The sequence below is a fragment of the Clytia hemisphaerica genome, unplaced genomic scaffold (assembly GCF_902728285.1).
Source record: "Clytia hemisphaerica strain Z4C2 unplaced genomic scaffold, Clytia hemisphaerica genome assembly, whole genome shotgun sequence".
NCBI lineage: Eukaryota > Metazoa > Cnidaria > Hydrozoa > Leptothecata > Clytiidae > Clytia > Clytia hemisphaerica.
In genome coordinates this window covers 1203751-1230163 of record NW_027103507.1, presented here as the reverse complement: position 1 = coordinate 1230163, position 26413 = coordinate 1203751, and the positions used below count along the sequence as shown (strand labels likewise).

Here is a 26413-nt window from a genome sequence, read left to right as displayed (position 1 = left end):
CTATTTTTATAGGCCTTAACATATTAAGTGACTTTGCTTGGAGACTTGTGTTACCTTGCGCGACCCAGGAGACTGATATTTCACTATTTCTGAGATTGTCTATCTATACAGGCCTTAACTTATTAAGTGACTTTGCTTGGAGACTTGTGTTACCTTGCGCGACCCAGGAGACCGATATTTCACTATCCATTAGAGTGTCTATTTTTATAGGCCTTAACATATTAAGTGACTTTGCTTGGAGACTTGTGTTACCTTGCGCGACCCAGGAGACCGATATTTCACTATCTCTGAGATTGTCTATCTATAAAGGTCTTAACTTATTAAGTGACTTTGCTTGGAGACTTGTGTTACCTTACCTTGCGCGACCCAGGAGACCGATATTTCACTATCTCTGAGATTGTCTATCTATACAGGCCTTAACTTATTAAGTGACTTTGCTTGGAGACTTGTGTTACCTTGCGCGACCCAGGAGACCGATATTTCACTATCTCTGAGATTGTCTATCTATACAGGCCTTAACTTATTAAGTGACTTTGCTTGGAGACTTGTGTTACCTTGCGCGACCCAGGAGACCGATATTTCACTATCTCTGAGATTGTCTATCTATACAGGCCTTAACTTATTAAGTGACTTTGCTTGGAGACTTGTGTTACCTTGCGCGACCCAGGAGACCGATATTTCACTATCCATGAGAGTGTCTATCTTTTACAGGCCTTAACTTATTAAGTGACTTTGTTTGGAGACTTGTGTTACCTTGCGCGACCCAGGAGACCGATATTTCACTATCCATGAGAGTGTCTATCTTTTACAGGCCATTTTTATTATTTTCATAGTTTTACATACGATTCTTTACAAACATGTTTTAATTGTTGCGTTTTTCTCATGATCGTAATTTCGTTGCATTTGTAAACAGGCAGAGTATGTTTTTATTGTTACGTAATGACAAAGAAAAAAGAGGGAGAGCTTAAAATACAATTTTGTGAATACACACTTAAAACTTTCTACTCAATCGCATGTTCAAACTCGATACTTTTATTAGGGACACCCTGTACTGTTTGGTTGGCACAGAAAGAAAAACGAGCTAGAATCCGTTAAATGCTAAGCGACCCCAGCCCTGACCCGAAAATTGGAGCTGCTAATAATGTGTATTGCATCAAGAGTGAACAAAAACTAGATCGTAAATAATGTTTTACTAGATTCTGTATTCAAGCAAATTAGATCCGTGCAAAAGAAAGAAGAGGCTCTAAGTTATCCATCGAGCTATGAACGAACTTCTAATTCCTTCTAGATTTGAAGATATGACGGTTTAAAGTTTAAAGTTTAAAGTCAATTAAGTCAATTTACTAAAAAGAACCTTTCAAAAAGATGCACTATAAAACGGCATACCGGATAAGTGGGATGGGGGAACCTGGGAACCTAAAGTGGGAACCTAAATGAACACCGGAAAAGTGGGATGGGGGAACCTAAGTGGGAACCTAAATGAACACCGGAAAAGTGGGATGGGGGAACCTAAGTAGGAACCTAAATGAACACCGGAAAAGTGGGATGGGGGAACCTAAGTGGGAACCTAAATGAACACCGGAAAAGTGGGATGGGGGAACCTAAGTGGGAACCTAAATGAACACCGGAAAAGTGGGATGGGGGAACCTAAGTGGGAACCTAAGTTGTTTAATTATTAATAGAATTGAAATATTTTTCTTTAAAAACAAATACATAAGCGAAAAATAAGACTTGCTCGATAGCAAGTCTTATTGTAGTTTAAGAAGAATTCCTTTATGTTTAAATAAATAGGGTCTATTGAAAATGGCGATTTGTGTTTACTTTTCAAATTTTTTGAAAATTTTGAAAAGATGTGCCCATATTTTTTACCTGAAAAGTGGGATGGGGGAACCCGGGAACCTAAAGTGGGAACCTAATTTGTTATTATTATTATTTTTTTCTTTTAAAACAAATACATAAAGATAAGAAAGATATTATATGCAAGGAAAAAAAAACCTTTTATCATAATAGAACACCAGTTATTTACTTTTTACATTACGGTTCGCAAAACAATAATGTTTGAAAATAAAACAAAGGGAAATTATTTATTCAATTAGCTCAAAAAAGCATGTTTATTTATCAGCAGTTTTATAGTGCAAATCTTTTTGAAAAGTTCTTTTTAGTAAATTGACTTAATTGACTTTAAACTTTAAACTTTAAACCGTCATATCTTCAAATCTAGAAGGAATTAGAAGTTCGTTCATAGCTCGATGGATAACTTAGAGCCTCTTCTTTCTTTTGCACGGATCTAATTTGCTTGAATACAGAATCTAGTAAAACATTATTTACGATCTAGTTTTTTGTTCACTCTTGATGCAATACACATTGTTTTTTATTAGCAGCTCCAATTTTCGGGTCAGGGCTGGGGTCGCTTAGCATTTAACGGATTCTAGCTCGTTTTTCTTTCTGTACCAACCAAACAGTACAGCGTGTGAATACACTTCATTAATTAAAAATGTTTGACAGTAAAATAGAACATATTGCACGGCTTGCCACGTTTCAATACACATAAGCATAGATCCACGGGGGGGAGGGGGCACTCAAGGTAAACGACCTACCGTACGTGCGGCCCTTTTTTCCAAGCTTCCCAAAGTACACTGTAAGGGTGGAAATTAGCAAAAATGAGAATAAGTGCACTCTAAGGGTTTAAAATTTGGTCAAAGCCAGTCCGGCTTTTAGAATTTCATCCGAACAAGTGTCATGTTTTAACACTGGGTAAATTTTGGAACATCAAATATGTCCATCCCTATCAGGATCTGTTCTAGAACATGTTGACCAAGAAAAAGATCTAGGAGTGATAATCGATAGTGACCTGACCTTTGAAGCCCATATATTCAGTAAAATCAAGAAAGCTAACTCTATCGTTGGCTTGATTAGCAGGAGCTTCGAATTTCTCTCACCAGATATGTTTCGAACGCTTTTCATTGCATTTGTCAGACCCCATTTGGAATATGCACATGTAGTATGGTCTCCAAGGCTAATCAAACATATCAATGCAATCGAGGGCGTCCAACGAAGAGCTACAAGGCTAGTTAGTTGCTATAGAAACTACTCATACGAAGATTGGCTACGACTCATCAATCTACCTAGCCTAAAGACCAGGCGGCAAGTTGGTGATATGGTGGAAGTTTTCAAGAACCTCCACATTTATGACGAGTCTATAAGATCAGAGAAATTTACTCCTCGAACACGACCACGACGTCAGCATGATTACGAGCTTCAAAGGAACTTTGCTAATGACGGTATGAGAGGCTACCAAACTCTCTTTTTTACAGAACTGTGAAACCTTGGAATGATCTAGAATTGAAGATATTGTTGAAGCACCATCCTTACAAGTCAAAAAATAGTCAAAAAAGTCAAAAAAAAGTCAAAAAGTCAAAAAAAAAAGTCAAAAATTCTTAGAAAAAAGTCAAAAAGTCTTGAAAAAGTCAAAAAGTTTCTTGAATGGGCGGATGGGCGGAGCTAAATTTATGGGCGGTTGGTGTTTTGGACAGATTTGGGTGGAAAATCTTAGGCGCCCGAAGGCGGTGGGCGTTTTTGTCGGGAAAAAGTCAAAATGGAAGTTTGAAAAAAGTCAAACAAAAGTCAAAAAGTAAAAAAAAAGTCAAAAAAAGTCGAAAAGTCAAATGAAAATTCAAAAAGTATCGTACACCTTTTTTCAAGTGATTTACCCCTCGAAAAAACTTTATAAAATAAAAATCAAAAGTTCTGTTTCATAGGAGGTCAATAGACGTGCGAAATATATTGCTATAAAAAAATAAAAATAAAAAAAAATAAATAACAAAAATAAAAAATTAGGTTCCCACTTAGGTTCCCCCATCCCACTTTTCCGGTGTTCATTTAGGTTCCCACTTAGGTTCCCCCATCCCACTTTTCAGGTGTTCATTTAGGTTCCCACTTAGGTTCCCCCATCCCACTTTTCAGGTGTTCATTTAGGTTCCCACTTAGGTTCCCCCATCCCACTTTTCCGGTGTTCATTTAGGTTCCCACTTAGGTTCCCCCATCCCACTTTTCAGGTGTTCATTTAGGTTCCCACTTTAGGTTCCCAGGTTCCCCCATCCCACTTATCCGGTATGCCCTATAAAACTGCTGATAAATAAACATGCTTTTTTGAGCTAATTGAATAAATAAATTCCCTTTGTTTTATTTTCAACATTATTGTTTGCGAACCGTAATGTAAAAAGTAAGTAACTGGTGTTCTTATTATGATAAAAGGTTTTTTCTTTCCTTGCATATAATATCTTTCTGATCTTTATGTATTTGTTTTTAAAGAAAAATAATAATAATAACAAATTAGGTTTCCACTTTAGGTTCCCGGGTTCCCCCATCCCACTTTTCAGGTAAAAAATATGGGCACATCTTTTCAAAATTTTCAAAATTTGAAAAGTAAACACAAATCGCCATTTTCAATAGACCTATTTATTTAAACATAAAGGAATTCTTCTTAAACTACGATAAGACTTGCTATCGATTAAGTCTTATTTTTCGCTTATTTATTTGTTTTTAAAGAAAAATATTTCAATTCTATTAATAATTAAACAACTTAGGTTCCCACTTAGGTTCCCCCATCCCACTTTTCCGGTGTTCATTTAGGTTCCCACTTAGGTTCCCCCATCCCACTTTTCCGGTGTTCATTTAGGTTCCCACTTAGGTTCCCCCATCCCACTTTTCCGGTGTTCATTTAGGTCCCACTTAGGTCCCCATCCCACTTTCCGGTGTTCATTTGGTTCCCACTTAGGTTCCCCCATCCCACTTTTCAGGTGTTCATTTAGGTTCCCACTTTAGGTTCCCAGGTTCCCCCATCCCACTTATCCGGTATGCCCTCGAAAACTTATCTTTTCTACCCAAAATTTAACTGAACAAAGGAAATGTTTATCAACAACACAACAGCTAGAAATTCAATCCAGTAAACAAAAAGCTATTGTCAAAATGTGTAATTTATGGTCTATTTTAGGTTTCTGGTCTGTAAATCCTTCTATGGCCCAAAGCCAAAACCTTTTTACAGTCCACCTAAGCGAAAACTCAAGATTGGAGAACTACCATTTACTACCGGACAACTTAATCGCACCATCTTGTCTATTAAAAAGTTTTAAGTGGACCCCGGGCATTCTCCCTGTCAGCAAGATATTAGTCAAAAAGGAAACATTTTGAAATAAAACCTAAAGCAATATTTTTTATTTTTTAAGTATAAAAGTGTTTCAAAAATTCGAAGCAAAAATCTAAAACTATCCAAAATACACTAGCTTAAGAAAGAAATTTTGGCGGAAAGAAAATTTGATGGATTTGGCCAGAATCCGCCAAATTAAGTTCCCACCAAAATTTCTTTTTTCCGCCATCCGCTAAATTAAATTCCCGCCAAATTAAACTTTTTGCAAATATGATCTCTTTTAAGGTGTTTTTGCATTTTTTTTGCTGTTTTTACGCCATTTTGACGATAAATTTTTCAGCAAACGCCAAATTAAATTCCCGCCAAATTTAGTTTTTTCGTCCATCCGCCAAATTAAATTCCATCCAAAAAACTTTTTCGGCCATCCGCCAAATTAAATTCCCGCCAAAATTTCTTCCTTTAAGGTATGTAAGTAAAATCATGGAAGCAATTCTTACGAAAGCAAAAATGGGGGCGGACGAACATTTCGAGGGGCCCTCAAAGAAGAACTTCCAGGGGATCTCGAGAATTCTTTTAATTTCCAAGGGCTTGAAGGACAAAGAATTGTCTCTACCACCTGATTTCCTCTTTCCAAGTAAAAAAGGTAATGGTAATGGAAATGGTACTCTCAGCCTCAGTCAGGTGCCTAATAAACGGGGGGGTTGGAAGGGAAGAAACTGTGAGGGAGGGGGCTAATGGCCTGGGGTTATGAATTGTATCTCTAAATGCCCCTCCGAAATAATGTAACCATAGACTAAAAACTGGCTATTCAGCAAATAAACATAAGGTCAGGGAGGTTGAAAAAAAATTAAAAAAGGGAGGGGCGTTTTTTATGCACCTGAGAGTTATGCTTGTTTATATTTTAGTGGTTCGAAAAACTTCAGGGGGTTAAAAGTTATCTCGAAATTTTCAGATCTAAAAGATTGATTTCAGTTAGTCCACACTTTACGGCATAAAGTATGATTTTTCCAAAGGCAAAATCAATCTTATTTCTAAGGTTTTTTTTCCTATTTTACCATTTTTTCCACGGGATATCTGCATGATTTCAAGAACTTCTTCAGCCTTACTCAGCTAATAAATCTAGTAAATATGTCCCCTGACTCATTACTACTGTTTCTAAAAAAATTAAAGATATCTTACAAAAATATATAGTATAACACAATCAAACTACTACTTTGATGTAGTATATTTTATCAATCGATCTGGTTTATTTGGTTAACACCCCCTTCTCACAGACCCACTGGAAAAATTGGCCAAAATATCTTCCCCGGTGGAAAATTATACCCCAATTTTTGTCCCCACTGAAAATAATCAAATAAACCAGTCCTCACTGCAAATTATTATGTTTACCATCCCCACTGAATTTTATGACTTGAAAACAAACGAATTCAAATCCCCGGTCATAAAAAATAAGGGAATATCGATCCCCATCGAGTTTTAGTCCGTTATTTTTACCCCCACTGGCTGAAAAAATTCTGCCGGGTCTGTGAGAAGGAGATGTTGGTTAGGATGTGCATCCATTTTTTATGCCTCAACCTCAGCGTTCAGGTCTTTTCCGACTGTGACAAATATTGAAATTCAACAGGAGCAGCTGAAGAAAAATCATATAGGTTAAGAAATAATACAGCCGTCTTTCTTATTGGCTTTAGGTTGAGTTTGCGCATTCGAGTAAGTTGGTGATGTCTGGCGATTGAAATTATTTGATGAAGCATGAATCAGAGTAGAAGCACGCTGAGTCGCTGTAGTTATCGGTGTTTGTCGAGTTGGTCCACTAGATGAATGATTCCGATTTGGTAAATGTTGCCAACTCGGCGTATTTGATGCATTCAAGTCGATCGGTGTTGTTGAGGATATCCCGTAGGTCGGTTGATGTGATGACGTCGTGTAACTCGGCCTGTTTGTCGACGTCGAATAACTTGAATCTTCAGTAAGAGTTGAAGCGTTTGAAGCAGCAGCATAACTTCTTCTGGGTCTTTCATTTAGAGGTTTCAATTTGTGTTTGTAACTGAGAGAATTGATTGCTTGTTTCTGTCTTCGGAGAGCACTTTGATCAAAATCTACAGAATAACGGTTACCACGCAACGCCAGGTTTTCGTTATCTTCTAAGAACGTGATCAGATATTGAGGATAGCATTGATCGCGCTCAAAAACAATATACATTGAAGGTGATGAGATGTTATCGACACAGCTATCGTGAAGTGTGTGAGGATCTAAAGGTGATATTGGTGGTGGTCGTTTGATATCAGAACTTCCCTACAAATGAAAAACATTGGAAATAAGTGGCTTCATTTCCCATCCAGGAGTCTCGAGTCTAGCCATTCGGGATTTGAGGTCAATGGTTACAACTGCGAAAAATGATACCAATGAAGAAAGCTTAAAATGAATGAAAGTTTACGCCACCTCAGAGTATCAGTAGGGACCTTAAGCATTTAGAACGGCAACTTTGAAAGAGTACGGCGGGATTGAACAAAAAGAAAACCCTTTGGGATTGATATCTGGATCGAAGCTTTTCATATCAATTGTTTCATGAGAATAGTTAATTTTAATAGGGTAATTAATGGACGTTTTCAAATCTCAAGACAACTTGAAATTTCTGTTTTGACGTCGTCTTCAGGACGAAGACGGTAAAGGAAGAGTACAATAGTCTTAAATGATATGAATCCCTCGAGAATTATAACTTTATTTTTTAAAGACTTTCCTACATTTAAAATTTGTCCATGTGATATTAAATCTAGATGAACTCGCATATAATTTGCCATTTGCTTTTATGATTTACTTCACGTCCTCGTTCAAGTCGCCGTCCTAGATGCTTAAAGTCGCTAGTGGCCCAGAGGGAAACCAACAACAACATGGCTAAGTGTAATAAAAAATGACTTCAAAACTTTAAACTTGAGCTGGGAACATCCTACCAGAGGAATGTAAAGAGATGGAAAAACAGCTTCTTGAAAACAATGGAAAAACGGCTCGTCATATACCAGGTCTCTTGCCCTTAAGGGAGTTTATGTCGAGTAAATAGGTTTCTTTTGTTGTCGCTATAAAAAATCTGCATAATTAGCGTGTTGTGACAAAATTCTTTTGTTTCAAGCCTGATTATGCGCAAACTTTTAGGGCTTATATTTTGAGTACACCTCTCCTATACGAAAAGGTACCTATATCTTCTTGCTCAGAATTTCCTAGCGATTCTACTGATATAACCGCATCATGACCGCACCATAATATGGAAAGCTAGAGCTCGAGAAAATTATAACTTCATCTTGATTTTACTCGACTTCTGACAGTTTTATAAGAACCAATTTAATATCATTGCGTTAAGAATTTCTTTTGTTATACATTGGTAAAAATATTGTTCCTTATTCTTAAAAATTGAACTAGTAATCGGCAAAAAAGGAAAAACAAATTTTCATTTTTATCGTCAAATCATGTAGAAACCGTCCGATTTGTATGGCGGGCCGTCTTTTCTGGACTTTCGTTTAATGACCTAATCAACGTTTTTACAATAGAATTTTCAATAGAAGTGATCGTAGAACTTTGAGTAATCAGAAAAGCTGTTTTTCCATCTCTTTACATTCCTCTGATCCTACGAATGGAATACCATCATTAACCGCTAGATGTCGTGCTTTGAGCTCTTTCAAGCAAAAAAAAGTGAATATCGCAAAGAAGTTTGCTGCTATAGTTTTCGAAAACACGAAGTTTTTTATTGGTCAAGCGCTGAAATTCTATTGTAATGTCACGTGACTTAGGTAGGATTCCCTTCCTAACCTCGGCACAGTTTTCAGCCGAAGCACGACATCTAGCCCTTCGGGCTTTAAAATCTATGGGTGTTCCTTTTTCCACGTCATAAGCCAAATTTTATTTTCTATTTTAATTTTAATTTTTTTCTCAAGTACATGGTTCTGGGAAATAATACCGGTAATGTAATCGTTTTTAAGATCATGGCCGAAAATGCTAGCTCCGAAGAATTTACAGAAGTAGATTTGGCAAGTTTATTTGTGAAAGTCTAGCCGTACAGGGCTCAAAACTCTTCAACAGTCTACCACCATCTGACTAGTCTACATAATAGACAGCTCCAGGCTTTTAGGCCTTACTCTTGGTCTATAGGCACTGCTATATGTAGCCACTAGTAGCCCCACCAGGAATTGCTTATTAATAGGCTTAAAAACTTTCACAAAAGATGTTTATCAATAGAGATTTCAAATAAAAGAATGTTTAAAACACAGCTGATTGGTTTAGGTTCCGAAACTCTATCGTTTTATTAAAACCTCAGTCCGCGTGCGATTTATCCGGAGAATTTCAATATTCAAAGCAAGAGCAGTCCTCATAGCCCGAAGAGTAGGAGATTTACGCTCGAAACGAAAGAAGATATGACGTAGCCTACCATGTGACATACGAAACAGCACTGGCTGCTCATAAGATGCATTCAAGAAACGTTACGACAAATATCTGTGCTCGATACCTGACTGGAGCTGGACACGAAATAAATATCATTGAAACAAACAGTCAGTAAAGAAAAAAAAATATATTTTTCTGTACCTTAGTATATCTTCCTGCCAGAACCTTTGCAACGAACATATATCTGATTTTATTGGAATCCGGTCGCGTGAAGTTGAGACTGTAAGAAGCTTGTGTGGCGAAATAACTTCCTTGGCCGAACATTGTTGCGTTTTTACCGTTCAATCTCCAATCGAAATTCTGTTTACATATCCCATCAACCACTGTGGCATCAGTCCCATGATACAGCTCGAGTTCATTGACATTGTTTTCACCCAGCTTCTTTGCTAGTATTTTCTTTTTGCTGAGAAAAACAATATATAAAAAAGATAGTCGTTTGTATGGACAAATTTCTCAACAGGCTGAAACTTCGTAAAGAAGATCCTATAAGGATACCATGCTGAGCCCCAGAAAGAAGCCCATCGATGCGAGGATCGGAAAAGACTCAAAGTGAGGTCTAAGAGACTACTTAATCCTAATACGAGATCGGCTAACCGATTAATTCTGGTGATTTGTGAAGCATTGAATATGCTCCCTCTTCCGACCCCAGAAAGCTTCTTTTTTTCAAAAAATTTTCAGGTGTTGGGAATTTTGTCCAAATTTCTGTGAAATTTTGACTAATTCTCCTGAACTTCAGCTGTACACACAAAAAGTATATACCTTTGGTACTTTTGATAAAACTCAGCATTACAGATTTCTTCCACATCCAAAACAGTCACATTTCTTGCTAGTGAAGTTTTGAATTGTTGTGAAATTTGTTGTTTTTTGGTTGGTTCGACATCAAGACGACCTCCTTCTAAGGAAACTTCTTTCGGCCAATGCCAAGGTGTGATGTCTTCCTCTTGTGGCGTTGATGACCTGTTGAAATCATATGAAAATATCATACGAATGAATATTATTTTGTAAACCTAAGAAATTGCTTTATTTTATGTCCAAAGATCTCGAAAAACCTTTTCATCAGGGTAGCAGAGAACATAAGTCTCACCAGAGCAGATCCCGTTCTATCTCCTGAGTTCGAAAATAATAACTTACTACTTTTTTATATGAAGTAAAATCCTAAAAACTAATTATCTTACTGATCTTATGAGATAAGCCTCTGAGTAGTTCAACCTTCTAAGGCCTCTCTAAGTGTTACAAAACAACAAGAATTGAAAATAGTAGGTATCTATCAGAATTAGAATCTTCGACAATAAAGTCAAATAAAATCTCACTAAGGGTAGGACAATTTCTAGAAAATCGTCCCTGTAAGGGTCACTTTTTAACCAACTTCTCTGAGGGGGACTCTTCCTTTAAAAGTGTTATCTAATCTTATCTCTTTTAGGGTAAGAGCTCGGAGGTTTGGTCCACACGTAGGCGACATTCTCCAACCCTAGTACACCCTTATAGTATAACTTACTTTGCATTTCTAGGATCTTACAAACCCTTCTCATCAGGGTGGCATCAGTAAAGTGGACTGTAAATAATTTAATACTCCTAATATAGTAGTGGCCTGTTGAATTAAATATACATACGTTGAAACGAACACAGGTCTCCTTATCACATTTCTTTTGGTGAAATAAACAGGACCCAAATTATGCTGTTGCATTGTGGTAAAGTCTAATTTGTAGTTGTATTCTCCAATCGTAAAAGTTTTGTGGGTTGATTGATTCTGGTAAACAAAGTCGTATTCCAGATCGCCAGAAGAAACCTGAAAGTTTTGTAACAGATATAGTCAGGTTAACGGACTGTAAGAAAATTACAGATTGAATATTTTTTTCGTTGTCTGCCACTGATCCCTGCCAAAGCTTACAAATGCCTTTAAAACAAAAATATACAGTTTTACAAAGAGTGACCGCTTTTCTTCAGTTAATTCTTTCTACCCCCTCTTGCTCTGAAAAGAAGAGCTTCTAAAGGGATAAGGAGCTATAACTTTTGAAGAAGAGAGGAAACAATAAGTTCATGAACATCATATAATATTTTTCTAAATTCAAAAAAGTTATTTAAAGCTGTAAAAACTTAGCTCGGGAACAAACAATAACCTTCCCTCCCACTGCAGCTCGCAGTCAGCCACTGCAATGCCTAGTTCCTTTTTTTCTCGTTTCAGATCATCAAATGCATGGAGCCCCCTCTCGCTTTTGCTTTAACCGACACATAAATTTCTTCCAGACACATGAGGCTCTTGACGTACGAAAAATCTTAACATCTTGAGTTTAAATTTCAAATTTTTATAAGTATTTCAGGGTTTATAGCGGAGTTCTGGAAACCTAGTCATAGCTCCTCCTTCTATCCTATCAGAATATCAGATAACTCCAAGTTTTGGCCTAACCCGTGAATGAATCGGACGATCTTCATTTATCATATATTTCACTCCTTATTATCTTTTCAACAAGCGCAAAACTACCATTTTGTTTCTCATACGACACTAGTGGTACTCGATATTTATCAAAAAGTAAATCAAAAAAGCCCTACCTTTCCAGTATATTCGGTCCACTTTCCAGAATTTTCTTTCCAATACCACTTTCAAGTAGTGTAAGAGCTTCCTTTCGGCATACACAATGAAGTTCTGGTGGATAAACGGCGAACTTCAACGTTTTGGTTTATGTAGATTGCAGTGATTTTACTGCTCTCGTCAAATGTGATGTAAGATGCTTTGTCAGCAAAACTGAAAAACGGATCGAAGTTAAGTTTTAGACCAGCAAATTAAGTTTTTACTTTGAAAAGATACCTTAAGTGTACCAATTTTGGCAGGGATTACATTTTGCGGATTCGGCTGTTTGGATCAAATCTGTCGAATTAAATACCCGCCAAAATTTACGCCAAATTCAACAAAATCTTTTTGGGATTGAAAATCTATCCAAAATCCGCATTTTTAAGTAAAAACTATTAAAATACCAAGTAACTTTTGATTTACTAAAATATCCCCACCTGCCAAAAATTGTATTTTTGTCAAGCGCCAATTTAAGTACACGCTAAAATTAATACACTTAAGAGCATTGTGTAGCTAAAATTTCCTTATGGGTCAAAGAACCACCGATTATTCGAACCAGTCGATCTGAAAACGTTTTGGACCCATTTAGGGGCATTTATGATGATGTTCAAACCTACAAACTTTCTTTATAAGACGATACCAATTTGATTTGTTGTTTTACGGGCCCGTCCGACCCTGAAAATTCCAAAAATTGATATAAAAATAAAATTGATTTTGGTAGTACATTTTCATTTTCATTGCTTTACAGACTGTCAGATTTTATAGGTGAAATTCTACTTTTATTTTTTCGCCGACCGACCGACCCCCTTTTTTGGGTAGCCGTAAAACAACAAATTAAATTGGCCTCGCCATACTGCTTTACTCAAAAGATCATAAAAAGTAGACAACTACTAAACTTTGAAACACTAAATGAAAGACCATTCATTTGGCAAGCAAATTCCGTACTTACTCATATCTGGACTGCATTGGATCACAAAAAGCTTTCTCAATTTCGACATTCAAATTGTTCGGGAACAACTTCCAAGAAGTTTCATCCGGTTTTTTGTATTGCCATAAGTATGGAGTGCGATTTTTAGGATGAAGTAAAGAGCAAGTTTCGTCTTTGTCGCAAACGTCATCTACATATTTCACACAGATCGCTTCGTCTTTCAAGAAGTTGAATGTGGCTGAAAAAGAAAGATTTTTAGTTTTTAAGTTGGTGTACTTTCTTAACTTTCTTTCTCTTTGGAGAGTCCGAACGATAAGAAATCCTTGATGATAAAGCACAGGCCCCTACAAAGGGAGCTATAAAGTGTCATCTTTTTTTGAATATTTGAATGATTTGGAGATAATACAAAACTAAAACTTACGTCGTTGTAGAAATTCTTGTTTTTTCTTTTCTTCAGATTTAGGTTTGAAATACACCAAACTTTTCTTCAACAACGAAGTGTCCGAAATATGAAACAATTTCATGATTTCGTCAGCGTGATTATCGGACAAAGCTTCTTCGTGACGAAATGAACAGAGTGCCGAATGTTTACGACATTCTCCATTCACAAAGTCGCCACAGATATGAATATTTTCACATTGTTGTAGATCAGTGCATCGGTTCTTTAAGTACTCTTCACAAACAGACGGTAAAGTATTCTTCAATAAACATTTCAACTGACGAGTATTTAAAGGTTCCAAGGAAAATTTCCCAATGATTCCTTTGTTGTGAGCTGATGAAAAATCATGATGTTTTCCACAGGATATTGCTGAGTGACTGATATCAAAAAGCGATTCTTTACAGATATGGAACAAGCCGCAATCACCAAGACAGCCAGCATTTGACCAGTAATTTACGCAAAGTTTGATGTCCTTGACGCAGAGGAAGACTTCTTTCTTGGTACGAGTCAGCCGGAAAGTATCAGGATGGTTTTTCAACCAATTTAAACAAAGCAACATCTTTGATTGGAAGAAATGAGCACAGATTGTATTCTTCTTTATTTTGACATGCGCGTTACGATATTGTATGATATATTTGAAGACGTCTAGTTCTGATGGTGGTTCCCATTCTTGTGTCAATTTTGTGGCTGTGTCAACAAATCCAGTGAAACCTGTCGTCGATGATAGTTTACGGCCTTCATGGGTCGGGATCGACTGTGGCTGCTTAAGATCCTTTTCTATAACTGTGGATGGCTTGATGTTTGATCGACTTTGTGCTAGACTTTCTATACCAACTGCTTCAGAAGTCTCCAAAGGGAGTACTGGGAGAGGTTTGGTTGCAGATATCTCTTGCGCAAAGGGTTGCACAGTTGGAGGTTTGGGAGCTTGACGTTTTACAGGTTTCTCTGTTGTTTCCCATTCCATAATCGATGTATCCTTGTTATCGAATAAGTCAAATTTGTTCTGATTAATAACAAATGAAGTTGCTGGCAATGGATTGAGTAATGATTGCTGTGGTGGCATCGGTTTCATTGAAAACGGTGGCAAAATATAACCAGGGCCCAGGAGACCAGATTCTCCAGAGGAAGGTGGTGGGATGGGTATTCCATTAGCAGGTATACAAACGCCGAAGGGCGTTGGTCCAAAAGGACCAGGAGACGTTGGAGCCATAGGCAGTATGGGATTTATGTTGGAAAGAGATGTGCCGAATGCTTGATTTGTCGGTGAAAATGCACCAGGAAGTGGTTGAGTTGATGGCGGTAAAGCTGTTATTGAACAATCCTTCTGTAGATAAATTAGTTTGGAAAAACATATTTAAAATAGAGTTCAATCTCTTTAACTCGAACGTCTTTAACCCGAATGATCCTTAACTCGAACAAGTTTTCCCGTCCCTTCAGTTAACAATGCTTTGTAAACCTCACTCTATAACTTGAATGTCTCTTTAACTCGAACAAGTTGTCTCGTCCCTTCAGTTAACAATGCTTTGTAAACCTCACTCTATAACTCGAATGTCTCATTAACTCGAACAAGTTGTCTCGTCCCTTCAGTTAACAATGCCTTATAAACCTCACTCTATAACTCGAATGTCTCATTAACTCGAACAAGTTGTCTCGTCCCTTCAGTTAACAATGCTTTGTAAACCTCACTCTATAACTTGAATGTCTCTTTAACTCGAACAAGTTTTCTCGTCCCTTCAGTTAACAATGCTTTGTAAACCTCACTCTATAACTCGAATGTCTCATTAACTCGAACAAGTTGTCTCGTCCCTTCAGTTAACAATGCTTTATAAACCTCACTCTATAACTTGAATGTCTCTTTAACTCGAACAAGTTTTCCCGTCCCTTCAGTTAACAATGCTTTATAAACCTCACTCTATAACTCGAATGTCTCATTAACTCGAACAAGTTGTCTCGTCCCTTCAGTTAACAATGCTTTATAAACCTCACTCTATAAATTAAATGTCTCTTTAACTCGAACAAGTTGTCTCGTCCCTTCAGTTAACAATGCTTTGTAAACCTCACTCTATAACTCGAATGTCTCATTAACTCGAACAAGTTGTCTCGTCCCTTCAGTTAACAATGCTTTATAAACCTCACTCTATAACTTGAATGTCTCTTTAACTCGAACAAGTTGTCTCGTCCCTTCAGTTAACAATGCTTTGTAAACCCTATTCCATAACTCAAAATTTCCTTAACTCGAACAAATTTGTGTTCCCCGTGCGGGTTCGAGTAATTTAGAACCCACTGTAGTGGAAAACTCTTTTGGAAGCTAAGCTCTAGTTTAGACGGCCCACTTTCTGCCCTGCCTATTCTAATTGTGAATTAAAGTTGGCATAGAGTGGGCTGTCTAAAGTCAATGCATAGTCCTCTTTTGACGTCAATGCAATGTTTTCTTTTAACCTTTTAAACAAATATTTTAACTGCCAACTTTGCGCCCTCTTTCTGCCTACTCTAACAATTAGAATAGGCAGGGCAGAAAGTCGGCCGTCTAAACTAGAGCTAAGAAAAACATAATTTCAGAGCTTGTGTTGAGGCAGTTGAATGATATTGGTAATATATATGGAAATTACAGTGAGAAGATCGGCAACTAATATAATTTGAAGAATAATGAATATTACAACTTTTCCCATTAGTTTATTGAGAAAACAAAGATATATACCGTTTCGTTAACATCGATTGTGTTGGTTTCCAGATTAACTCGTTCTTTAATGACCTTTGTCGTCTTCTCAAAAACTCCTAAACGAGAAAAGCCGAGATATATGTTTTTTGGATTCTGTTGCAGGGGGTACCGACTCAGTGACACCCATAGCTGGTGGAGTGGTGCGTGTTTCAAGCTAAATTTAATATTTGAGCTGGTATTCTAAAAGGGTAGTATCAAAGCTCTGGTCGTGGAAAAAAGTTAGTACAGTATACTAAAAAGGTGGTGGTAAAAAATCAAGATAGTACGATGAGTTGGTAATCCTGTATGTTTTTCTTTTATACGTAGCGGAATCAAGTCACAAAGATGTCTTTAGTTGTTGAGTTGAGTTGAATCAAGAAAGAATTAATTCCTCTTTGCGTCCTGGAGAAAACCTGTCAAACATTTTGGGGGTTCTAAAGCTGTTGCTTTTCATGTCTGATTGATTACAAACTTTCCTCATTAATATCTCGGGTAAATTAATGCGTGTCCAAATTTTCGTTAATTTTTCGGAGGCAATTCCACCCCTCTTAGCATAATAAATTATACCTTTTACAGAAGCGCATTACGATGTAGAACATGAAAATCGGTGTTACTTAAATTTAGGTTTTGCCAATTTTTCGAAAAATTGCAAAAACAAAAAAATGCTGACGTCGGCAAAACTTGTTTTTTAAATAATTCCAGTTGGGCTAATGGTATGAACATGAAATTTGGACCAAAGTTGCACATCATTAAAAGGATCATTTAGAAAAACTGCTGATGTCAGCACTTTATTGCAAATTTTCGTATTTTGCTGATTTCTGCTGACGTCAGCAAAATTTGAAAAAAAGGATTATGCAAAAGTGTTTTTATTAATGATATGCAACTTTGGTCCAAATTTCATTTTTATACCACAAAACTAAAGTTATTTAAAAAACAAATTTTGCTGACATCAGCATTTTTGGTTTTTGAGGTTTTTCGCAAAATTGGAAAAACTTAAATTTAAGTAACACCGATTTTCATGTTCTACATCGTAATGCGCTTCTTTAAAGGTATAATTTATTATGCTAGGAGGGGTGGAATTGCCTCCGAGAAATTGACGAAAATTTGGACACGCATTACCCGAGATAATATACTCAATGACGAGTATGTTAAATGACGCGCCTTACGCACCCACGCACCTTACGCACCTGAATTTCGATTGTTCAAATTTTACAATTTCATATTACATCCCCAAGGCTAAAAATAGCAAGGATAATAAATGGAAGACGCGTGGGCGCGTAAGGCGCGTCATTTAACAGACTCCTCACGGATAGTTGTTCTTTTACGGGAAAACATCAGACTAGAACGTAATAACGGCACATCTCTTTCAAACGGGGAACGTCCGGTAAACTGAAAAGATCAACATTGGCCGCTGGTGGCTGCTGTGGGGAAGTGCTTGTTCGTTAAAGTTAGCTGGTCCACGCCCAACGTTAAGATTCTTTCCGTTTCCTTGTTTTTCTTGTTGTGCTTCTTTGATGAGATTACCTTGCGTCGTCACGCATACTGTACACGTGCCAAGAGCGTTATCATCGGCGAAATTTTTATTACAATACCAACACATTTTATGTTTCTCTTCGGCTTCTTCTTGTTGCTTTTTGATGGTCTCAAAACATTTTTCACATAAACCGAAAGCATTTTCACGAAAATACTGTTTTCCGCACTGGTTACAGCTCCCTGCTTTGTGTGGACCGTTCGGTGGGACGTTCGGTGTGAGATTAGGTGAAACGTTCGGTGGGATATTTTGTTTCTGGTAATCTTCCAACGATTCATAAGCATTATCATTTGGTTTATTGGCAAACACGTCATCATCTCCTGCCTTCGTATTACGAATTTTATCTTCGAAACATTTTCGACACACATCATACGAGGCATTGGAGGGCCTTTGGTTACATTGGAAGCATAGCCCAATACGGTAATAATCGTCCATACCTGGTTGATTTTGTACATGTTTCTTTAAGTTTGCTATTGCTGCTTGAAATTGTACATAACAAAGCTCGCACATTCCTTTCGAATTTGCCGATGCTGGGTTATTACATTTGCCCGCTTTTTGACGAACGCATTGTTGTATGTATGGTTTTTGTTGGTGTTGTAGAGGTGGGTGTTGTAGGTGTGGTTGTTGTTGGTGTTGTAGGTGTGGTTGTTGTTGGTGTTGTAGGGGTGGTTGTTGTTGGTGTTGTAGGGGTGGTCGTTGTTCATCTTCGTTTGTGTAATTCTTGGCCGCATCAAGCATAGACCATATCAGTTCGATTGATTGCGCATTAGGCGCTTTGAATTTCAATATGGCTTATGAAATGTCTTGTTGAGGAATCTCAGTAGGGATCTTCACCATATCAAGGAAAGTTTGAAAAATATGAAAAATGTTCTCATTTTCTCTCGGTAATAAGAATCGTACCGGAATGTTTGTAAAATCTTTTCGAACTAATGGAGCACAGTATTGAGAATGTGGATAAGACTTGTGAGTGTAAATGTCCAAATCTTGATTCTCTGTGCTGAATAGCGGTATAAATCGATTTCCTTCGTATCCGACAAGAACTGGAGATTTTTCGAACGAACTGTTTATTCTCAATATGGGTAGGTATACACCTTCATATCGTATCGCATTGGCCAATTCCTTTTCGTTACTCGATTCACATCTTGTGTACACTATAATAGGTCTACCGATGACGTTGGATAAAATGAAAATGTGGATAGCTTCCAGTTGAAAATATTTGCCAGTAAAAGGGTCACGATTGCGATGTTGTGCATTTCCAAGATAATAATCCCATGAACGTCCATTTTCCTCTTTACCCGAGGTAGGATACCTCTGAAGAGCTGTGATTGTTTGGTACCGATCAGCCGTCCAACGATTGTAGATTTCACCTAAAAAGATATTCAAAGAGATAAATTTTACCTTCTTATTGATGAGCTATAAGACCGTGTTAGAAACGAGAAAAAAGGACACCATTGCTGATAACTCTTATACCTCTCTATAAGAATTTGTTCCTGTTTGAGTGCAATGTTCAATGATTCCCTATCTAATAGTTCTTAATGATACAGTGGAGTCTAAATAATTCGAGCCTTTTATAACTGGAACATCTCCTTAACTCGAACAAGTTTTCTAGTACCTCCAGTTAACGATGCCTTATAAACCTTACTCCATATCTCGGAAATTTCCTTAATTTGAACGAATTGAGCGAAAATATCAACATCTTCGAAAAATTATTGCAAAGCAAGTTTATATTGATGGAAACCATCCTTCACTTTCCTCGAGATACAAAGTTATCACAGTTATAAAAACAAGAGTCAAAAACAACTTGAATTCTATAATTTGAACTGGTTGTGGATTCTCCATCAAGGAGAAACCCCCTGGAATACTTTCTATAATTCGAACCTCTCTGTAGTTCGAACTTATGATCACACGTTCGAGATCAATTTAGCGAGAGTCAACTGAAGTTTAAATACAAAGAAATTAGGCTGAAGAGATAAATCAGTTTCTTAATTTGTTTGTAGTAGTACAATACCTTGACCTTGTTTTTCCATGAACATCATTTGATAGATCAATTGTCTCAAGTGTTGCGCTTTGTCTTGTATCCCGAAAATGTACACTGATACAGAGTGAGCCAGTGAGTTGCCATCATCTTCTACATGCATTGGCAGAAGTGCTCTGATGTTTTGATTCCAATTAATTGCTCCTTTCCTCTCCATTGGTATCAGTATGGAAAATTCACAGATGCGCTTGACAATTTGGTTGTTATACTGCACTGGAAGTACCATGGTCGATTTGGTGAAATCCCGTTCTAAAAACGGTTTACGATTCTTCAAAGCATTGAACGCTTGTACGATAAAGTTCAGGATATGTTGAGAGGCTTTTTCGTCGCATTCAGAAAATGTGCGTTTTCGCTTACCGTGATTTCCAGCCATCTTACGTTTTGTGTGTTTGGTGCTATTTTAAAAATCTTCTTTTTGGTTTTTTCTTCGAAACTTTTTAATTTGTCAAGCGTTTGCCAACATCTAATAAAAAGTAGAAAGAATTTAGATGAGAATGAGCAAGCATGTCTCATGAATGATAAAAGTCATGATTCAGCATTCCCTTATAATAGCACGTGATAAATATTCCCCTCGTGGTTGAAACATCTTTCCCGAATGAACTACAGAGGAAAAGAATGTTGGGAGGGGGATAGTAAAGGTATTCAAATGCATGCAACTTTGCATTTTTGGCACAAGAATGAGTCGATTTAGAATATCTCTCTTGCTACACATGTTTATTAGACCGTGGGTACAATTTCGTTTGAGAGGATGAAAAATTTCTCTAGAAGCAAGAATCATAGCTAGAACATATTATATCAATGTGTTATTATTATTATTATTATTATTATTATTATTATTATAATGTAACAAAGTTCTAGGCGCACGAGGGCCTCTGGAACTGATCGTGATTATACGTATTTTACAATTGTTTTGTGCTGAATCTTTTCGGGTGTTTACTCCATGCAGTGTTGAGTCTTTCTTTGAAGACTTTGACTGTCTTTGCCTCAGCGACATCTTTTGGCAATTTATTCCAGGTTGGTATAGTTCGATAAAAGAAGGAATTCGTTTGTACACCACGGAGTCCATCGCTTCCAAAGTTTGGAATCATCTCAAAGTTGTGCCTTCTGTTTGGTCGCGTTCGACGGGCTATCTTGTTTGGGATGATATCTTTTTCGTAATAGTTGATGTGCTTGTAAAGTTGGACCATGTCACAAAAGTGTCTTCTAAACTCGAGCGTAGGAAGATCTAATTCACGCAATCGTTCTTCATAAGACATATCACGACATTTTTGAACCAGTTTTGTTGCCCGTCTTTGTACTCCTTCAATCAGATTTACGTGTTTACGTAGAAACGGAGACCATACTGACTGAGCGTACTCCAGATGCGGGCGAACAAACGCACAATACAATGTTTTAAATGTACTTGTACTCATATTTACAAATCCTCGATTGATTCAAAGACTTATAACCAAAACAAGACGTCTAACCATTGTTTCACCTTAGTTAGATCTCATCAGATAGCGTGTTATTGTTCTTCTAATACAATAAACTATATCTACAGGGTTTCCGCATAATTAGTGAACGAAAACAATCAATTTTGCCGCGTCAGCAATAAAAACAATTGTTTTGCCGAGTCAGCAAAAATAATCAATATTACTAATTTCTCAGAATTTTCGTCGAAATTTTCAAAATGGCTGAAGCAGAAAAACTTTGATTAGAAAATTAGAAACTCTGACTTCGTTCTAATCTAAATGAATGTGAAAATGTTTTACTGGCAATCAAATCATCTTCGTAACAGAAAGATACAAATTGAAGTTTTATGATATGGGCTCCTCTCCTCAAGTGCTAAAGGAAACCCGACAGCCTGATATATCAACATCAAAACTGCCTTCTATATTCATATCTAACAGTTGATCGTCAACAACTATTGGAAACCAGAAAGCCCGAAAGATGTACTCAAAGATGATCAAATGATGTGCTTCAAAGACTTTAGGACACTTTTAAACTTTTGAGGACGACCTGGCCTGTCTCTTTAACTCGAACAAGTTGTCTCGTCCCTTCAGTTAACAATGCTTTGTAAACCTCACTCTATAACTCGAATGTCTCATTAACTCGAACAAGTTGTCTCGTCCCTTCAGTTAACAATGCTTTATAAACCTCACTCTATAACTTGAATGTCTCTTTAACTCGAACAAGTTGTCTCGTCCCTTCAGTTAACAATGCTTTGTAAACCCTATTCCATAACTCAAAATTTCCTTAACTCGAACAAATTTGTGTTCCCCGTGCGGGTTCGAGTAATTTAGAACCCACTGTAGTGGAAAACTCTTTTGGAAGCTAAGCTCTAGTTTAGACGGCCCACTTTCTGCCCTGCCTATTCTAATTGTGAATTAAAGTTGGCATAGAGTGGGCTGTCTAAAGTCAATGCATAGTCCTCTTTTGACGTCAATGCAATGTTTTCTTTTAACCTTTTAAACAAATATTTTAACTGCCAACTTTGCGCCCTCTTTCTGCCTACTCTAACAATTAGAATAGGCAGGGCAGAAAGTCGGCCGTCTAAACTAGAGCTAAGAAAAACATAATTTCAGAGCTTGTGTTGAGGCAGTTGAATGATATTGGTAATATATATGGAAATTACAGTGAGAAGATCGGCAACTAATATAATTTGAAGAATAATGAATATTACAACTTTTCCCATTAGTTTATTGAGAAAACAAAGATATATACCGTTTCGTTAACATCGATTGTGTTGGTTTCCAGATTAACTCGTTCTTTAATGACCTTTGTCGTCTTCTCAAAAACTCCTAAACGAGAAAAGCCGAGATATATGTTTTTTGGATTCTGTTGCAGGGGGTACCGACTCAGTGACACCCATAGCTGGTGGAGTGGTGCGTGTTTCAAGCTAAATTTAATATTTGAGCTGGTATTCTAAAAGGGTAGTATCAAAGCTCTGGTCGTGGAAAAAAGTTAGTACAGTATACTAAAAAGGTGGTGGTAAAAAATCAAGATAGTACGATGAGTTGGTAATCCTGTATGTTTTTCTTTTATACGTAGCGGAATCAAGTCACAAAGATGTCTTTAGTTGTTGAGTTGAGTTGAATCAAGAAAGAATTAATTCCTCTTTGCGTCCTGGAGAAAACCTGTCAAACATTTTGGGGGTTCTAAAGCTGTTGCTTTTCATGTCTGATTGATTACAAACTTTCCTCATTAATATCTCGGGTAAATTAATGCGTGTCCAAATTTTCGTTAATTTTTCGGAGGCAATTCCACCCCTCTTAGCATAATAAATTATACCTTTTACAGAAGCGCATTACGATGTAGAACATGAAAATCGGTGTTACTTAAATTTAGGTTTTGCCAATTTTTCGAAAAATTGCAAAAACAAAAAAATGCTGACGTCGGCAAAACTTGTTTTTTAAATAATTCCAGTTGGGCTAATGGTATGAACATGAAATTTGGACCAAAGTTGCACATCATTAAAAGGATCATTTAGAAAAACTGCTGATGTCAGCACTTTATTGCAAATTTTCGTATTTTGCTGATTTCTGCTGACGTCAGCAAAATTTGAAAAAAAGGATTATGCAAAAGTGTTTTTATTAATGATATGCAACTTTGGTCCAAATTTCATTTTTATACCACAAAACTAAAGTTATTTAAAAAACAAATTTTGCTGACATCAGCATTTTTGGTTTTTGAGGTTTTTCGCAAAATTGGAAAAACTTAAATTTAAGTAACACCGATTTTCATGTTCTACATCGTAATGCGCTTCTTTAAAGGTATAATTTATTATGCTAGGAGGGGTGGAATTGCCTCCGAGAAATTGACGAAAATTTGGACACGCATTACCCGAGATAATATACTCAATGACGAGTATGTTAAATGACGCGCCTTACGCACCCACGCACCTTACGCGCCTGAATTTCGATTGTTCAAATTTTACAATTTCATATTACATCCCCAAGGCTAAAAATAGCAAGGATAATAAATGGAAGACGCGTGGGCGCGTAAGGCGCGTCATTTAACAGACTCCTCACGGATAGTTGTTCTTTTACGGGAAAACATCAGACTAGAACGTAATAACGGCACATCTCTTTCAAACGGGGAACGTCCGGTAAACTGAAAAGATCAACATTGGCCGCTGGTGGCTGCTGTGGGGAAGTGCTTGTTCGTTAAAGTTAGCTGGTCCACGCCCAACGTTAAGATTCTTTCCGTTTCCTTGTTTTTCTTGTTGTGCTTCTTTGATGAGATTACCTTGCGTCGTCACGCATACTGTACACGTGCCAAGAGCGTTATCATCGGCGAAATTTTTATTACAATACCAACACATTTTATGTTTCTCTTCGGCTTCTTCTTGTTGCTTTTTGATGGTCTCAAAACATTTTTCACATAAACCGAAAGCATTTTCACGAAAATACTGTTTTCCGCACTGGTTACAGCTCCCTGCTTTGTGTGGACCGTTCGGTGGGACGTTCGGTGTGAGATTAGGTGAAACGTTCGGTGGGATATTTTGTTTCTGGTAATCTTCCAACGATTCATAAGCATTATCATTTGGTTTATTGGCAAACACGTCATCATCTCCTGCCTTCGTATTACGAATTTTATCTTCGAAACATTTTCGACACACATCATACGAGGCATTGGAGGGCCTTTGGTTACATTGGAAGCATAGCCCAATACGGTAATAATCGTCCATACCTGGTTGATTTTGTACATGTTTCTTTAAGTTTGCTATTGCTGCTTGAAATTGTACATAACAAAGCTCGCACATTCCTTTCGAATTTGCCGATGCTGGGTTATTACATTTGCCCGCTTTTTGACGAACGCATTGTTGTATGTATGGTTTTTGTTGGTGTTGTAGAGGTGGGTGTTGTAGGTGTGGTTGTTGTTGGTGTTGTAGGTGTGGTTGTTGTTGGTGTTGTAGGGGTGGTTGTTGTTGGTGTTGTAGGGGTGGTCGTTGTTCATCTTCGTTTGTGTAATTCTTGGCCGCATCAAGCATAGACCATATCAGTTCGATTGATTGCGCATTAGGCGCTTTGAATTTCAATATGGCTGCTGAAATGTCTTGTTGAGGAATCTCAGTAGGGATCTTCACCATATCAAGGAAAGTTTGAAAAATATGAAAAATGTTCTCATTTTCTCTCGGTAATAAGAATCGTACCGGAATGTTTGTAAAATCTTTTCGAACTAATGGAGCACAGTATTGAGAATGTGGATAAGACTTGTGAGTGTAAATGTCCAAATCTTGATTCTCTGTGCTGAATAGCGGTATAAATCGATTTCCTTCGTATCCGACAAGAACTGGAGATTTTTCGAACGAACTGTTTATTCTCAATATGGGTAGGTATACACCTTCATATCGTATCGCATTGGCCAATTCCTTTTCGTTACTCGATTCACATCTTGTGTACACTATAATAGGTCTACCGATGACGTTGGATAAAATGAAAATGTGGATAGCTTCCAGTTGAAAATATTTGCCAGTAAAAGGGTCACGATTGCGATGTTGTGCATTTCCAAGATAATAATCCCATGAACGTCCATTTTCCTCTTTACCCGAGGTAGGATACCTCTGAAGAGCTGTGATTGTTTGGTACCGATCAGCCGTCCAACGATTGTAGATTTCACCTAAAAAGATATTCAAAGAGATAAATTTTACCTTCTTATTGATGAGCTATAAGACCGTGTTAGAAACGAGAAAAAAGGACACCATTGCTGATAACTCTTATACCTCTCTATAAGAATTTGTTCCTGTTTGAGTGCAATGTTCAATGATTCCCTATCTAATAGTTCTTAATGATACAGTGGAGTCTAAATAATTCGAGCCTTTTATAACTGGAACATCTCCTTAACTCGAACAAGTTTTCTAGTACCTCCAGTTAACGATGCCTTATAAACCTTACTCCATATCTCGGAAATTTCCTTAATTTGAACGAATTGAGCGAAAATATCAACATCTTCGAAAAATTATTGCAAAGCAAGTTTATATTGATGGAAACCATCCTTCACTTTCCTCGAGATACAAAGTTATCACAGTTATAAAAACAAGAGTCAAAAACAACTTGAATTCTATAATTTGAACTGGTTGTGGATTCTCCATCAAGGAGAAACCCCCTGGAATACTTTCTATAATTCGAACCTCTCTGTAGTTCGAACTTATGATCACACGTTCGAGATCAATTTAGCGAGAGTCAACTGAAGTTTAAATACAAAGAAATTAGGCTGAAGAGATAAATCAGTTTCTTAATTTGTTTGTAGTAGTACAATACCTTGACCTTGTTTTTCCATGAACATCATTTGATAGATCAATTGTCTCAAGTGTTGCGCTTTGTCTTGTATCCCGAAAATGTACACTGATACAGAGTGAGCCAGTGAGTTGCCATCATCTTCTACATGCATTGGCAGAAGTGCTCTGATGTTTTGATTCCAATTAATTGCTCCTTTCCTCTCCATTGGTATCAGTATGGAAAATTCACAGATGCGCTTGACAATTTGGTTGTTATACTGCACTGGAAGTACCATGGTCGATTTGGTGAAATCCCGTTCTAAAAACGGTTTACGATTCTTCAAAGCATTGAACGCTTGTACGATAAAGTTCAGGATATGTTGAGAGGCTTTTTCGTCGCATTCAGAAAATGTGCGTTTTCGCTTACCGTGATTTCCAGCCAT

General features: G+C 37.2%; 4 protein-coding genes across 4 annotated transcripts; all 4 read right to left on the bottom strand.

The window, feature by feature from the left end:
- Positions 1 to 6586: 6586 nt before the first annotated feature.
- On the bottom strand, positions 6587 to 11324 carry LOC136798925 (protein mono-ADP-ribosyltransferase PARP11-like). Its single transcript, XM_067055604.1, has 4 exons — positions 11185 to 11324; positions 10334 to 10531; positions 9716 to 9977; positions 6587 to 7438 (listed from the first exon to the last, which is right to left on the bottom strand). Exons 1-4 carry the CDS (start codon positions 11256 to 11258, stop codon positions 6797 to 6799), a joined length of 1176 nt encoding a protein of 391 aa, XP_066911705.1. The 5' UTR covers positions 11259 to 11324; the 3' UTR covers positions 6587 to 6796.
- A 770-nt stretch (positions 11325 to 12094) lies between these two features.
- LOC136798926 (protein mono-ADP-ribosyltransferase PARP12-like) lies at positions 12095 to 14087 on the bottom strand. Its single transcript, XM_067055605.1, has 3 exons — positions 13490 to 14087; positions 13090 to 13306; positions 12095 to 12314 (listed from the first exon to the last, which is right to left on the bottom strand). The coding sequence occupies exons 1-3, from the start codon at positions 14064 to 14066 to the stop codon at positions 12173 to 12175; spliced, it is 936 nt and encodes a 311-aa protein (XP_066911706.1). The 5' UTR covers positions 14067 to 14087; the 3' UTR covers positions 12095 to 12172.
- A 152-nt stretch (positions 14088 to 14239) lies between these two features.
- LOC136798927 (transcription factor mef2A-like) lies at positions 14240 to 18522 on the bottom strand. The gene is made up of 3 exons (XM_067055606.1): positions 17513 to 18522; positions 16206 to 16282; positions 14240 to 14831 (listed from the first exon to the last, which is right to left on the bottom strand). The coding sequence occupies exon 1, from the start codon at positions 18472 to 18474 to the stop codon at positions 17572 to 17574; it is 903 nt and encodes a 300-aa protein (XP_066911707.1). The 5' UTR covers positions 18475 to 18522; the 3' UTR covers positions 14240 to 14831; positions 16206 to 16282; positions 17513 to 17571.
- Positions 18523 to 22479: 3957 nt separating this feature from the next.
- Positions 22480 to 26413, bottom strand: LOC136798985 (tumor necrosis factor alpha-induced protein 3-like). The gene is made up of 3 exons (XM_067055671.1): positions 26014 to 26413; positions 23782 to 25372; positions 22480 to 22551 (listed from the first exon to the last, which is right to left on the bottom strand). Exons 1-2 carry the CDS (start codon positions 26411 to 26413, stop codon positions 23841 to 23843), a joined length of 1932 nt encoding a protein of 643 aa, XP_066911772.1. The 3' UTR covers positions 22480 to 22551; positions 23782 to 23840.